This window comes from Ammospiza nelsoni, chromosome 6 (assembly GCF_027579445.1).
Source record: "Ammospiza nelsoni isolate bAmmNel1 chromosome 6, bAmmNel1.pri, whole genome shotgun sequence".
NCBI lineage: Eukaryota > Metazoa > Chordata > Aves > Passeriformes > Passerellidae > Ammospiza > Ammospiza nelsoni.
The window spans coordinates 16,750,340-16,765,250 of record NC_080638.1 but is presented as its reverse complement, the minus strand read 5'-3'; the positions used below and the strand labels follow the sequence as shown (position 1 = coordinate 16,765,250).

At 41.3% G+C, this 14,911-nt stretch overlaps 1 protein-coding gene across 10 annotated transcripts in view; it reads left to right on the top strand.

The window, feature by feature from the left end:
* Window positions 1–11,930, top strand: part of PTPN5 (protein tyrosine phosphatase non-receptor type 5) — a 77,815-nt gene extending 65,885 nt beyond the window's left edge. For all 10 annotated transcript variants that reach the window (XM_059475014.1, XM_059475016.1, XM_059475021.1 and 7 more), the window contains 3 exons: window positions 3,502–3,662; window positions 6,286–6,399; window positions 10,070–11,930. In XM_059475014.1, the coding sequence (XP_059330997.1) occupies window positions 3,502–3,662; window positions 6,286–6,399; window positions 10,070–10,163 (369 nt within the window). In that variant the 3' untranslated portion in view covers window positions 10,164–11,930. The remainder of the gene's footprint in view (window positions 1–3,501; window positions 3,663–6,285; window positions 6,400–10,069) is intronic.
* The last annotated feature ends 2,981 nt before the right edge of the window (window positions 11,931–14,911 follow it).

The following is a 14,911-nucleotide window of genomic DNA, read 5'->3' as shown; positions in this document are numbered from 1 at the left end:
TGATCCATCTGAAAATTAATCCATCTCAAGAAAGGAAAACAATTTAACATGATTGCTTTCCCAATCTAGTTCACTGTGAAGCTGTGCAAAAGCTCTGTCATCCAAAGAGAAGAGTGGAAAATGCACAACCACAGAGCATTCAGTGACTGACAAGCACAGGGAGGGACTTGGGAGTATGTGACAAACTGTTTTCAGATTTTTGTGCCTTGTTCTTCAGAAAGAGTTATATTTGTCTTTCTTTTTTTTTCTCTCTTCAACTCATCCAGCCATGGTTTGAAGGGAGGGTTGTGGAAGCTAACACTTTTGTTCTTGGACCTTTTGCAAACATTTACTTTGCCCTGTGCCAGCTGGCTTGTGCAGTGGCAGCAAGGGTAAGGCCAGTTCCCTGGGCTCCATGTTACTATTTTGCACCTTTAGAAATCAGACAGAAGGATTTCACTCTGAACACACAAAATCAGAAGCTCACAGCGCTACTTGGCACTCCAAAAAGGAAACAGCACATTTGCTATATTCATAACCATGCTGAGACAGAGAATCAGAATTTGTGTCTCTCAAAAAGATCTGGACTGCAACTAGATACAATTCCCACCTTCCATACTGCCTCTGACTTTCTCACCGTGTCTAAGAGAAGAGTAGAATTGACAGGAGACTGATATAAGTCTGTCTGTCAGAAGAGATAGAAAAATAAGCTCCCATCTCTCTCCCTCATCTATTTATCTAGCTATCAGAGACAGAGATATGGCTCCTGGCTCTCTGTCTGTCAAATACATTATGAAAGCAATTATGTCACAAGCACAGCTCTGGCTTTGCTGAATGAATCTGTCAAGAGGGAACAGACCACCTGGAGTGTTTTGCACACAGCTCTTGGCACTAAAAGAGCAGAATACTTTGTGGGGGGAGGAATTTTTTTGTGTTTTTTTTGTTTTGGTTTGGTTTTTTTGTAAGGCAGTTTGCTGAAGTGCAGTCGTAATATTGGAAGTCCAGATTTCTGTGTTGTGTGGCTTCCCATTTGGATTTCTATTCCATTTAGTATTCACATAATGGTTGGGGTTGGAAGGGACCAGATCATCTGGTCCAACCTGCCTGCTACAGCAAGTTCCCCTAAAGCAGGTTCTATGTGCTTGTGTCCAGGTGAGTCATGAATATCCCAGAGACAAAGACTCCACAAACTCTCTGGGCAATATGTTTCAGTGCTCTATCACCCTCAAAAACTTTTTCCTTGTATTCAGATGGAACTTTCTGTGCATCAGTTTGTGCCCCTTGCCCTTGTCCTGTAGCCAAGCCCTACTGAAAAGACCCATCTTCTTGACACCCTCCCTTCAGATACCTACAGATTTTGATAAGGGCCCCTCTCAGTTGTGTCTCCTCCAAGTTAAATAGGCCCAGCTCCTTCTAAGTGAGGTCCTCCAGTGTCCTATCATCTTCATGGCTCTCCACTGGACCCTCTGAAGTAGTGCTTTGTCTCTCCTGAGCTGGGGAGCCCACAACTGGACACAGCACCCCAGGTGACTGGAGTGCCCCCTCTCTAGGGCTGAGGAGAGAGGCAGGATCACCACTCACAATGTGAAAACTCTGCTTTTCTTAATGTACCGTGGGATACCTTTGGCCTCCTTGGCCACAAGGGCACTGCTGGCTTGTGGACAGCTTGTTGTTCACCAGGTCCTTTCTCCACAAGGCTGCTTTCCAGCTGGTCAGCCCCCACACTGTACTGATGCCTGGGGTTATTCTTCTCCATATGCAGGACCTGTACTTTCTGTGTTGAACTTCATCAGTTCCTCTCTGTCCAGCTCTCCAGCCTGCCCAGGTCTCATGGAATGGCAGCACTGCTTTCTGGTGTGTCAGCCGCTCTTCCTACTTTTGTGTCATCATCAGGAAAAGTATACTGAGGGTATTTTCTGCCCCTTCATCCAGGTCATTGATGAGTAAACTGAACAGTGCTGAGCTGAGTACTGATCTCAGGGGAAGGCCACTGGCTATGGGCCTTCAACTGGGTTCTTGGCTGCAGATCACGGTTTTTGGACCCATTCAGCCAGTTCTCAATACATCTCACTGTCCACTCATCTAATCTATGCTTCCTGAGCTTACCTCATGAGGAGATTATGGGAGACAGGGTGAAAAGCCCTGCTTTTTAGAAGTCAAGATAGACAATATTCCTGTTCTCCTATCATCCACCCAGTGAGCCATACTGTCATATGAACCTTTCAAGCTGGTCAAGCATGATTTCCCCCTGGAAAATCCATAATGAATAATTCAGATAACCTTCTTCCATGTGTTTAGAGGTGATATGCAGGGTGAGGTATTTAATTGCCTTTTTAGGGTGGAACTGAGGCTGACTGGTGTGTAGCTGCCTGGGTCCTCCCTCTTGCTGTCTTTTTGAAAACTGGAGTGGCATTGGCTTTCATTCAGTCTTCAGGCATCTCTCCTGTTCTCCATGATCTTTCCAAGATAATGGAGAGTGACTTAGCAGTAACATCTGGCTGCTCCCTCAGCACTCATGGGTAGATCCCATTGGAGCCCATGGATTTGTGGGTTTGAGGTTTACCTAAATGCTTTCTAACCCAATGCTCATCAAAAGCAAGTTGGCTTTTTCTCCAGAATTTCTTGCCTTCAAGGTCTGGGATTCTTGAGGCCCAGCATTGGCAATGAAGACTGAAACAAAGAAGGCATTCAGTAATTCTGCCTTTTCTGTATCCTCTACCACCAGGGCTCCTACCTCATTCAGCAGCAGGCCTACATTTCCCCTGCTGTTCCTTTTGCTACTGATGCAACTGAAGAAACCCTTCTTGTTGTACTTCACATCCCGTGCCAGATTTAATTTCAAGTGGCCCTTAATCTTTCTTGTCACGTCTCTGCATACTTTGACAACATTTTTATATTCCTCCCAAGTGCCATGTCCATTTTTCCATATTCCATAGATTTCCTTCTTGTGGTTTGGTTGTTTGGTTTTTTTTTTTTTTTTTGCCACAAGCTTCTTGTTCATCCATGCATGGCTCCTGCCCTCTTTGCATGATTTCTTACCCAGAGGGATGCACCAAAAATTGAGCTTGGAGGAGGTGATGCTTGAATATTAATAAGCTGTCTTGGATTCCCTGTCTTCTAGGGCTTTAACTCAAGGGATTCCTGCAATTAAGTCCTTGAAGGAATCAAAGTTAGTTCTTCCAAACTTCAGGCTTGTAATCCTACTTATTGCCCTTGCTCCTTCCATGTAGGATCTTCCACCATCTCTTGGTCACTGCAGTCAAGGCTGCTCCCAACCTTCACGTGCCCAAACATGTACTTAACACAAGGTCACCTCTCCTTGTTGGTTCCTCCACCACCTGTGTCAAAAAGATCACATCAGTGCTCTGCAGCAATCTCCTGGACTCTGTGTGCTCAGCCATCTTCTGTTTCCAGCACATTGGTTCAATCTTAGTCTTACAGGGAAGGCCATGTTTCAGCATCAATTTTACAATGAGAAGTTCTTGTAAAACTTTTGTGGTGTTTGTCTTAACTGAATTGCAGAAAGGAGAAGAGATCAGAAATCTGAAACATTACTGGTACACGTCTTGGCCAGACCAGAAGACACCAGACCAGGCCCCTCCTCTGCTACAGCTAGTACTGGAAGTGGAAGAGGCCATGCAGAGCACAGAGGAGAAGAATGCCCCAGTGATTGTTCACTGCAGGTAAATAAATGTTCTGTCTGAATTCCAAGGGTTTCTTTGCATACAGTGACACAGTGCAGAGACTGCCACACAGGCCATCAGTCACATGTGTGAAATCTTGCCCAACTGCTGCTGAAATGTGCTTGGAACTTCAAAGCTTAGTGGCAATGATTTTCTATTACCAAGTGTTGCATTCAGATACAGACTGAGTCAACCATAGAAGCTGGCAGTGGCTCAGTTACTTGTAAGAATAATTTCATAGCAATAATTCTCTTTGAAGGGCTAGGTTAGTAAAGATTAGCATACATTAGGTGAAATTGAGTACGAAAACACATGCAAGCAGACAAATAATAGCATTAAATTTTAAGCATCAAACCTCCCTGTTTTGTGGAGTCCTTCTTTGCTTTTTTTTTTTTAATAAATCATTATTAGGCCAAAGACAATAATTTAAATATAACACATAAATGAAAGGATGACAAAGCTGGTTACAGCAAGTACTAATCAATAGTCAGGAAATGTATGCAATTGATAGTAAAACTGAAGTGTCAGTAAGAATGCCTGGCAGAGATGAAAGCTTCTTATATGGAAGGAGCAAAATCTTTGCAGTGGCTTATTCCTGATGAAAAAATTGTAATTATCAATCAGAGCAGAATAAAAATAGATGAGGATAGATACTTCTCTTCTGTCCTGAGAAAGAAGTGGGATGATCTACTTATCATTTGTAGATGTGATTAACTGTGTTCTTTTGCACTGCTATGTAGGGAGCGTGTTAAGCATCAGCAACCACTATTGAATCAGATATGCTAGTTGATTTTCACCCCAAGAGTGGTTAAAAGAAGTTGGTTCATGCACTCTAAAACATTAAAGTTTAATACAGATGAATTACAGGTGTTGGAAAGTTGGAGAAGTTCCACGGGTCAAAAAGGAAGCCCTGTTTTGCCAGTGTTTAGGAAGGTTAAATGTGATTACTTGAAAATTACAGTCTGTTCTCAAAACAGTTGTTCCAGGTAAATAGCAGAAAGCCTGATAAGAAATGCAGTTTATCTTGCCAGGGTAATCTTCCATCATTTCAATAACATACATTTTGCCAAATTTATTTTTGTACAGAATATTGCTTAATTTTGCATAATGTTTTCTAGGAAACAGCAGATGGTTGCTCTCCAAGAGCCATAGTAAATGGGTATTATACAATGAGACTGTTTTTAAAGAGCCTCTTGGCAGAAATGGTTGGTAGCCTGGTGTCATCACAGATCCGACTGTAAGCTAATATGGAGTAATCACTATTAAAATGCTTGTGTGATAGCACGTGTCCAGCTTTTCTGCCAGTGTTTTAAAACAGATGTGGAAAAATTTAGGTTAGTTCAGATGAAAATAAGAAATGGTTTGTAAGGAGGTCTTCTTTGTCCATGGAAATTTGTGACTCTAGGAGCTTCTAGGAGCTCTTTGAAGAACTATGGTATCTGCTGCTGGTTACTATGCCACTCTTGCTTTGCATATTTGTTCTGTCTTCTTGCATGGTGTCATCCCCGTGACATTGTAACAATCTGGGGAGAAATTGGGCATTTTTATTTGAAAAAAAAATATACTAAGAGACATGGTGATAGGATTATGACATGTTCTATGTGGATAATGTGCCACCCAATGCTGTCTCAGCTGCTGAGAGACCTGCAGCTTGTCCTGGGACAAGCACTGTTTCTTTTATCTAAAAATGGACATTGTTCCCTCCCTTTGTAAAATACTGAGGTAACTGGATAGTAAACAGTGTCAGGAGTTGTGTGCTGTGATCTGTTTGGTTATGGTAAAGTGGAAGAAGAAGGACTTATGGGCAGCTGTGAACTGTGAGCTCCACTGTTGCTTGAACGTTTCTTGCCAGTGGTTTAGCATTACAATTTTCTCACAATGTAAATGAAAGCAGGATTTCCTGTAGTTGTGTCAAGTAATTATTCCTGAGTATGCTCACTTAATTATTTCATGCATAAGAAGGGTTTCCAGCATTTAGGTGATGAGAAGAATTCACAGCTTCTATTGTACTGTGAAAATAAACTCAGTTCTGGTCAGATACAGAAGAGTTCAGGAAAATTTTAAGAAATTTTTTTGATAGTGAATTTGTTATATTGTGCTCTAATTCAAATTACTAGATTGCAGATCTGATCAGAAAATGACATCACACTTACTATACTTCTGTTAGCTCTAATTATTTATGCAAGAGTTTGGGTTTTTTTATTCTACCTGTGAATGAAAATAGCTTCAAAGATGCTGTTAAAATTGAGAATTTCAAAGTTTGCCTTCAAAGCAAGGCTTGCTGTCCAAATAAATCTTACTAAGAAATGCAGAAACTTTTTTTCGGTGGTTCAGTGAGAGGTTCAACAACCTATTGGGTCAATGAGTCTCCAGTAGTCCATTTTTAGCCCTGTATCTGAAATGTTCACCCTTCTGTGAGTGGTTCACACTTAATCATGTCATCCAACAAAGTTGGTATCTTTTCCTAGTTATGGCTTTCCATCTGGAAGCACCCAGCTGGCAAAGGTCGGAGGGACAAAAGGGATGATGGGGTCTGTGCTGCTTTAGTGACAGTCATTTGACAGGGAAATTCCAAAATCCTTGTGACATCTCCACTGCCTCTCTCTGCTCTTCCCTTCCTCAGTGCAGGCATCGGGAGGACTGGCTGCTTTATTGCCACAAGTGTCTGCTGTAAACAGCTGAAGAACGAGGGCATAGTTGACATTTTGCGAACAACCTGCCAGTTACGGTTAGACAGGTAAGAAAGCCTGCTTCCTTTCCAGAAAAATAAAAAGCAAAAATGGTAATAGTTCCCCTTATTTAAGGAGAAGCAAATAAGGAGAGAGGAAGAACAAACGTAAGTAGAGGCCAAGAGAGAACATTGCTCTGACTTGTAATCTTTGCCTGAGCAGTAAACCTTACTGAACAGCCCTAGAGCTGAATTAGCTTCACAGCTGTCCGTCTCCATGAAGCAAGGGGCGACCTTTTACCAGCTGAGGAGTTGACCCCATTTGTTCATACAGCAGCAAAGGCTCAAAGATCTGCTGTACTTTAGTTCAGAGCCACAGATCATCACTTTTCTCCCAGAAGGAGTAATGAAAATTTATCTCATATAGCTGTGAGCCATTGGAGAAGAGACATTGCCTGGGGAAGGAGAGTGCACAACCTGGAGTGTTTGCAGACATATGAAAGGAGCTGTGAAAATCTCCACAAATTCAATGGTTTCCAGTTAAGCATTTCTTAACACACCACCTTGAGTTTGATTATTAAGTAAACAGACTTGAATTTTGTACCAGAGATGCTATTTTTCCTCTCCCACTGGTTTCAAGTGCCATCAAAACATGTCTCAGTGCTCTCTCTAATGATAATGATAAATGTAGTCGGGGGAAGAGATGTCACGAAAAACATACCAAAGATTTTTTCTGAGGGAAAAAAAAGAGCCTCAACCCCACGCTGAACTTTATTTCAGAGAAGAAATTATGCTCAGTGGGAGGCAAAAAATGAAATGCTTGCTGCCCCGCTGAGGCTCTGATAGACAGGGACCTGCAGGGGCTTAGAGATTTGGCTGTTTCAGTGGATTCTAGCCCAGACAAGGGAAGGCTTCTTGAGAAAAAGAAAACCAGATTATGAATAGTGAGTGCTGATTATCCATGGTCCAGTTAAATATCTGTCTGAATGTGAAATATCTTGTCTCTGTGACTAATGTTACACAGGAAAATTGCCACGCAAATGAAGGCTGAAGGTGCCTGCTTACAAATATGTGTGATACAGCAGGCCAATTGCAAACACTAGCTTTGAAGGGAGAGGGGAACTGGCAGTCACTTTAAGACTCTGAAGAAGGAAAATCATACTTAAAGGACACCACAGGGGAAAAGGAAGACTGCAGGAGCCTCTGTAGCTGCCATGTAGCTCTCAGGAGTGGGATGGAATAGATAAAAGCCATTTAAATGTCATGGGGTAAAATACTGAAGATGGAAAGCAGATCACCATCCTTCCTACAGAAAAGCATGATTTCTTTAAGGACTGAAAAATAGGGCTTGTAGTCTCTTGGAAGTCATGCTGCCACCCACTCTCATTTTCATTAACTCCCCCCAGAATCTCCAGGGGACTTGAGAAGTAGCATGAGAGGTTGAGACAGTGTCCAAGCAGCTGTAAGAGGGAAGACTGTGTCTCCTCTTGCCTGATCATTACTGTCTAGGATGGTAAGGAGTCACCAGGGACTTAGGGAAAGAAGACTGAATGTAGGCCAGAGTAGATGTCTGAAGACCTCCCTGCTTTACACAGAGATAGAAAGGTTGGCTTTAGCCCTGAGAACCACCTTTGAGGTTGCCATGTACCCATGAGAGAGAACAAAGGGGTTTTTCCCTTCATTCCCTCACAAATCCCTTGGAAAAGTTCTGTGCACTGGGCTTTGCATCAGTGGCCAACAGATGGTCCTAAAATAACCTACTATGACTAAGGAGAGGAAGTAATCATTCCTGCATCCTTCCCACAGTGCTGAGAGACATTTGCTATCATTGCCCACAATGTAACTCAGATTTCAAAGGTTTCTGTGGCAAATAGGGGTGAAAACAAAATTCTGTGCTAAAGCCTGGACAGCAAGCACACGTCATGGTGTGCATATGTGTGACAAGGGAGGAAGCCATCACATAGCAGGAAACTGGATAAAAAGGAAAATAATTTCCTGTGGTCTGAATCTCAGTGGGCACACTGTTGCTTCTGCTGCTACAACTTCAGGGTGCAACCCCACTGTTAATGGAATTTCTTGGGGAGAAATTGTCAGATGTGACTAATATTCCTTGTGTATCGCAGTCTGACATAGATATATTTCAGTGCTGTGTGGAGCACAGAGGGACTCAGAAACAAATCAGCTGTGAGCTTGTATTAAGGAGAGCAGATGGGGAGGAGATGCTCAGCTAGGAATTTATTATTTTTTTTAGAAACACAGTGTATTTTTCTCACCTTTGCTAGACGATGAGAGGTTAGAGAATAGGTCCCTGCTCTTCCCTGCTCGTTGTTAAGTGTTATTTCAAGCAGCTGCTTAACAAAATAAGTGCAAGGAGCTGAAAGACAAGGTTGTCTTTCCTGCTCATCTCCCCCTTACTGGTATGGCTGCTGTGTGACCCATAATGGCTAAGTTGGACCCCATAGAAAAGGGCTGTCCCCAAGGAGAGAGCTAGCAGTCTGCTACCCATTTGGCTTAGAGGAAGCAGCTTTTCATTCATGTTCTCTGGTGAGGTTTCTAAGGGAATGCACCACATATGCTCTTCCTCAGACTGACACAGTCTGGTTGGCTCCAATCACCCGTGGGTTCCCATGTTCCTCAGCTCCACTTGTCATTTCAGTCTCCTTTTGGCACCATGCTGCTGGGATCTGTGCACCCACACCAGTGCTGGCACAATTCTCTGTACACTTTCTGTGAGCTTCAGATAGAAGTTTTAATTGCCTTCATAAAGGATTGTCAAGAGATCCTATTACTTTTGATGGTACTCTTAGCAAAATTTCAAATGTTAGTAGAATCTGCTTAAAATTAACAACTTCATCCTGATTGGTTTTGTTTATTTCTGTCTCCCCCTGTAGTGCTTATATGTTAGTTAATATGCTACTTGCAGAAATATATAGGCTAATGATGCATGGAAAATCAAACTACTTTCACTTCTGCATGCATTTCCTTTCAGGTTTTCAGTTTTAAAGATAACATTAAAAGCTGAAAAATAAGCTGAACCAAAACAGGCTACTGTGATGAGGGATGTTTTGCTATCAGGGTGTGCATAGCAGTCAACTCAGTTACAAATCTGAACTGTCCTTTCTAAAGTAACATTGCGTGCTCCAAAATCCTGATGGCCATCCCTAGTTTTCTGGCTAACTTGCCAAAAGCTTGATGTGGAGTGGCCCAGAGGAAAGAATCCTCATTGCAGAATGGGTAAACTGCATCAGTTGTCTGGGCTGGTGTGGCTTGGCCTGGCCTGGCCCTCTTTGGTCCCAAATTCAGTCCCTAGTGCAACTGTGAAGTCTTGGATAAGCTGCTTCTCCTCTTTATTCCCCTGCTCCCATCTGTCTGTCTAGGGCTTTGAAGTGGGAATTACTTTTCACAGAAGGGTTCTTGGAATACACGTGCTCAGGTAAGGTAAGAGTAAATGATAATGGTGATGCTTTCCTGGAGGAGAGCGTCTGCCAAGGAAAATAACTGTAAAGCCCATTCCTGTTCTCATTACCTTCTGTTCCTTGCTCAGCAGACACTTTCAAAATTGAGCTGGAGGAAAGGCTTGAAGCTGGTTACTATCAAAGGGCACTTCTCACTCTTTTCAGAAAGTTTTGGAATGGACCTTTGGTGTGGAGCACAAGCTTCATGTTAGCTGTACTATTTCCTCACGTGTTTGCAAGTAATAAGACTGCTCTTTCCCTCCCCTTTTCTTCTTGCCTTTCAGGGGAGGAATGATCCAGACTTGTGAACAGTATCAATTTGTGCATCATGTCATGAGCTTGTACGGAAAGCAGCTTTCTAGAGCAGCAGAAGAATAAGTGTTCATGATATTCCTAAAGGCTAAAGCCAGGAGAACTTTTGACTGCGCTCAGATATATTTCAGATCTGATAAAAGAGACATGGTAACCTGGCTGTCTTAGCTGGAAAGATATTATTTTACTTTGATATTGCTTTTATGCTCTTGTTTGCATTGACATTAAAGAGCTGAGGTACGTCTTGTCTTAAACATACATGACAGGAAGTAATCTTCACCAAAAAAGGCTTATTTATACTGTAAATAATTATAGTAGCTTCATTTGTTACAAAAGCAAGAAAAAAAAAACAGAAAAAAATCCACTGTCTTCAGTTTGTTCTTTTTTAAAAGGTCATTGCTAATATATCCAAATACAGTGTGCATCTTTTTGAATTGTCATGCTGAAATGTGCCGTATGTTGACTAAGCTTGAAAGTAAATTTTTGCCTCTTTCTGATTGTTTTTACTTATAAAATTACCGAATACTGTGTGTATCGTAAACCTTCTGAGCCTCTGCATTGAAAGACTCAAGTAGATTTGCATTGAAATGATGTTTCACACATCGTGTTTGCTTGTTTATTTTTTCTAAAGCAGTCCATTACCAGTGTTATCAGAACTAAGGGGGAAACAAGATTTCAGTGACGTGAGTCAAATTCTTGCCTCGAATTCTTACCAGCAGTGTACCCCAGTATCATCACAGTGGGGTGAATCTGAATAGACATTAATCTGAACATATATGCTTTGTGCTTTACCTTTTCTTTGTCAATTTTTGGGCATCTTAGTCATCTGGCAAACAGATTGTATTTCTGCAAATAGTTTCTATTTTTACATAGAATAGAATTTCTCCTGAAATCTGAGATTCAAAATCAGGTGAGACATTTTTTTAGTTCATCTTTATTAAAAATCTAATAATAAAATCACTTTTATTCTATGAATTTATACTTGTTTCAAAGTTTTGAGGGTAACCATATGTCCAGTGCCTATTTAAATTAATGCAAATCCTAAAGGCAGCTTAAAAAAAAAAAATCAGTGTGAACTTGTTGGCTGCTTTGTGAGAAATTTGCCCTCAAACCAAATTTAGACAATAATTGCCCTGTTCTAACCACTGGTCCAGGCAACAGTATTTCTTTTCCAATAATACAGACTGCTGCCTGTGCTTTTTGGTTTAGACTTCAATCAGGCTGGGAAGATTGTAGCTTATGTTTAATGCTTAGAGGTGAGCACACATTTTAGTGCTTCACTGAGCAGAGAAAAATGGAGGTACAGAGGATCCTTAACATGAAAGATGAGTGTTTTGTGAATAGAAGCTCTGATGACCTACTAAAAATATATATTTGCTTCTCTTTATTTGTAACAATAACCAAAACCCACTGCTTCTATTAGTGCAGAAGATTCTGAGAATTTACTGCACTTCCTAATCAGGAGAAGGTAAAGCAGCTCTCAGAACAATAAGGGCCGATCCTGCTCCCACTGATGTTTTGCCATTGACGTCAGCAGGTGCAGGGTAAGGCCTGAAATGTTACGCCTACAACTTCATCACTGTGGGGAAAAAGTTTCCCAATATTTCAGTACACATCTTTGTGTTTATTCTGTATCCATGAACCTGTAAAAATCCTGTCTGCAGGGTTTGCATGAATGTGTGGCAAAATGTGTTCTCTTTAAACCACTTGATTTTATTGCTGTATTTAAAATATTTCCTTCAGTGAGAAGCTAGCAGAAAGAACTGGCATTCTTTTTTAAAATACTGGTGATAGTCATTAAAGAGAGCAATAAACTTAAGCTTTTGAGCATAACATGACTGTTAGTTTTATGTAAGTCTTGATAGCTATATTCTCTGTGCTACCAACTTCTTCGAAGGGGTAACACTATTCCATTTAAGCACTCCTTTAAAATAACAAAATAACCATTGATATTCTGGTTAATATTGAAAATGGAACCTCCCTGTAAATATTTTTCAGCTTTTCAGTGCCCTTCCATGTCAAAACTGACTCAGTGAATAAAACTACTTGCTCTGTCATCAGCTTCCCATGCATCTGCTAAAGAATATTTGTTGTTTGGAGGGCAGTGTGCATACAGGAGGTAAGTTCAAAATATAAATTGCCTCCTGTATAAGGAGATTTTCTAGAGGAGAATAACTTTATGGTAAGCAAGGTTAAAAGAGCTCTAAGATACTGACCTTGAGGTCCTTGCACAGATCCTCAGCAGGTGTTATTTGGCAGTGCCTCACTGACTTGAGTAGAAGTGAATGATTTACAGCGATGAAGGAAATCTGGCCTGCTGTTCGCTCCCATTTTACACGCGTGGAATGTCTGGAGAGTGTGGTTGTTGATAAAATCAGGTTGTTTGGCATCAATTCACTGCTACAAAGCACATGTCAGCCTTGTTGTATGCTCTGGTGACAAGGGCTGCACTGCTGCCACCTCATACTAGGCAATACCACTTGGTCAGGATCAAAATATTCAAATGCCTCTTAAAGTGTTATTTTGTCTAACAGATTTGGAGCTAATCCTCCTATTTACTCTCTGGCCTTATCATAATTAACTTATTTCTGCCTCTTTTTTTCTTTACTTTTTTTTTTAATAGAATTTGAGATCTGAAGGACATTTTATCAGCTGTTCTGATCTCCTGGCACCACAGGTAGTCTTAAGAAGTGCTTAAGATGAGCAGGAAGGAGCTCTGGCCGTGTGCAAGCACTTGAGATGAGTGGGGCTGCTGCTTCTGTAATCTGTGTGTTTGAAACTGAGCTGACAATAGGAGCTAAGCTATGTCTCTGCCTAGTCTTTTTACTCCTTTTCTATTAAATGAAAATTCCAGGCATACTTCATCCACTCTCTCCTGCTCAGAGCCCGGGACTCTTTGTACCAGAGACCAGAGCATTAGTACCTACAACACAGTGGTTTCCCAGAGGACTGAATTCCTCTCTGCAGGTGGGTAAAAATATAACAAACATGAGTTTATTTTATTTAGAACCAACTGTGATGTGTTCTTTTTGATCACCTTTTTCACACTTGGACAAGGGCAGAGCCTAGCTCAGTGCCTTGGTTGTTTGCTGGTCATTTGGTCACCACACTTAAGCAGCTTTATCCTGTTCCTCTTTCTGTCATGGTAACAGACTAATGGCACATTCTGTCCTCATGTAGGTAGCCTGAGATCAGCAGATGCCAAAGTTCTGTAAAAACAAAAACTAAGATTGCACTTGAGTGTAAGGGCTGTCCCCAGATAAAGCACGACTTGGTCTCTGAAGGATCAAGATAAAGATGACTTAGTCCAATTATTCTTAAATGTCAACTACCTAGTAGTAATGTAGGGAAGAGAACTGCATTTCTTCCAAGACCTTCAAAAGTATCTATTTATTCTGGACTTTTCTTTATAATTGGTCTACAACGGAAAAATCTTAACATGTGAATTTGCAGTTGCAAAATGGACTTGAGAATGAAGACAGGGCAAAACAGGACCTTGGTTCCTGTCACTTCCCTGCTGTCTCTTCAGAAGAGGAATCACGCAGCTTGCCCATAGGTGGTCATGCCTTACGGATTTGCTATGGAGAAAAAACAAAACACTTTTTCTGAAGTCCCTTTTTTCTTCTGCCAAGTCTGTAGATGAGTATTTCCTGGTGTCTGGAAGAGTGACTGTCACCTTAGGATAAAGTAGGGCAGCTCAAGGAAGTTTTTTCCCTGCAAGTTAAAAAAAATTCTCCATTCAAAAGCACAGAAGAAATAGGTGAATGAAAGCAGCATTTGCAGCTTTGTGCAAAAGGTACAGGCAGTCAAAGATCTGTGTGCTCTAGGCAACACAAGCATTGATTTCTAGTGCCTCAATATGTGAATTTCACATATTCACAAACAAGTTAATTTCTTCCTTTACATGCAAGGAAAGAGAATAATCTAATCTCCTTTGAGCACTGATAGAGATCAAGCTCCAGCACCTGAACACAACAGATGCTACTTTCCTGTGGTGTGAAAGTCACAGAAGGGGTTATGATTAGACCTGCCCAAGCTTTTGGGCCATGTAATACCCAGCAGGGCAGCAGTGTCAGATTTACTCAGATGATAGCAAAGCTGAATGAAGAGAGAGACTGAATTACTTACTCAGAATTAAAAGCCATATTGGCACCAGAGCTGGCATTATGGCTCTGAACATTTGAGAACATAAAGCTTAAACAGACTGGCAAAGGACTTGAGTATTGCAATTCCTGGCCCTTTCTCTCTGCTGGACCATGCTACTCAACTTGTGTTCCCTCTTGGTTCTTCTCTTATCTGCCTGATGCTGCTTTTGCTTTAAATAGAATTAAATAAGTCACTTTATTGCACTACTGTTACCCCAATATGTTCATAGCTAGTATTTTCCAGAAATCATCTCTTTCCTTGGACAGAGCCTGTCTTACTAGACACCCTTCAGAGGACTCAACCTCTTCTGCATAGATTTTCATCCCAGAAATTTGGGGGTATAAATCTGCAGTTATGTGCATCTTAATAATGGCATTTCTCCATAGAGAAAAAGTTGTGTCTACCTGAATTAAAGCTTTTTATTAGTCTGACCTTAACTCCCCTATTTCCAGTACCAGGTGCAACTTTCCTCTGAAAAGCTAAAGGCAATATTTCCATGGATCACAGAGGGAAAATCTTTCATAGATCTCCTTTGCATGTTTAGCTTGTTTGCCTCTGAAGTGGACACAGGGAAACAGGTCAGGAAGTAAATCAAAACTGATAATGCACAATGGAAACCTCCTCTTGTAAATGAGCTTTGACTCCTCCTGTCTCACAAGAAGGAAAGC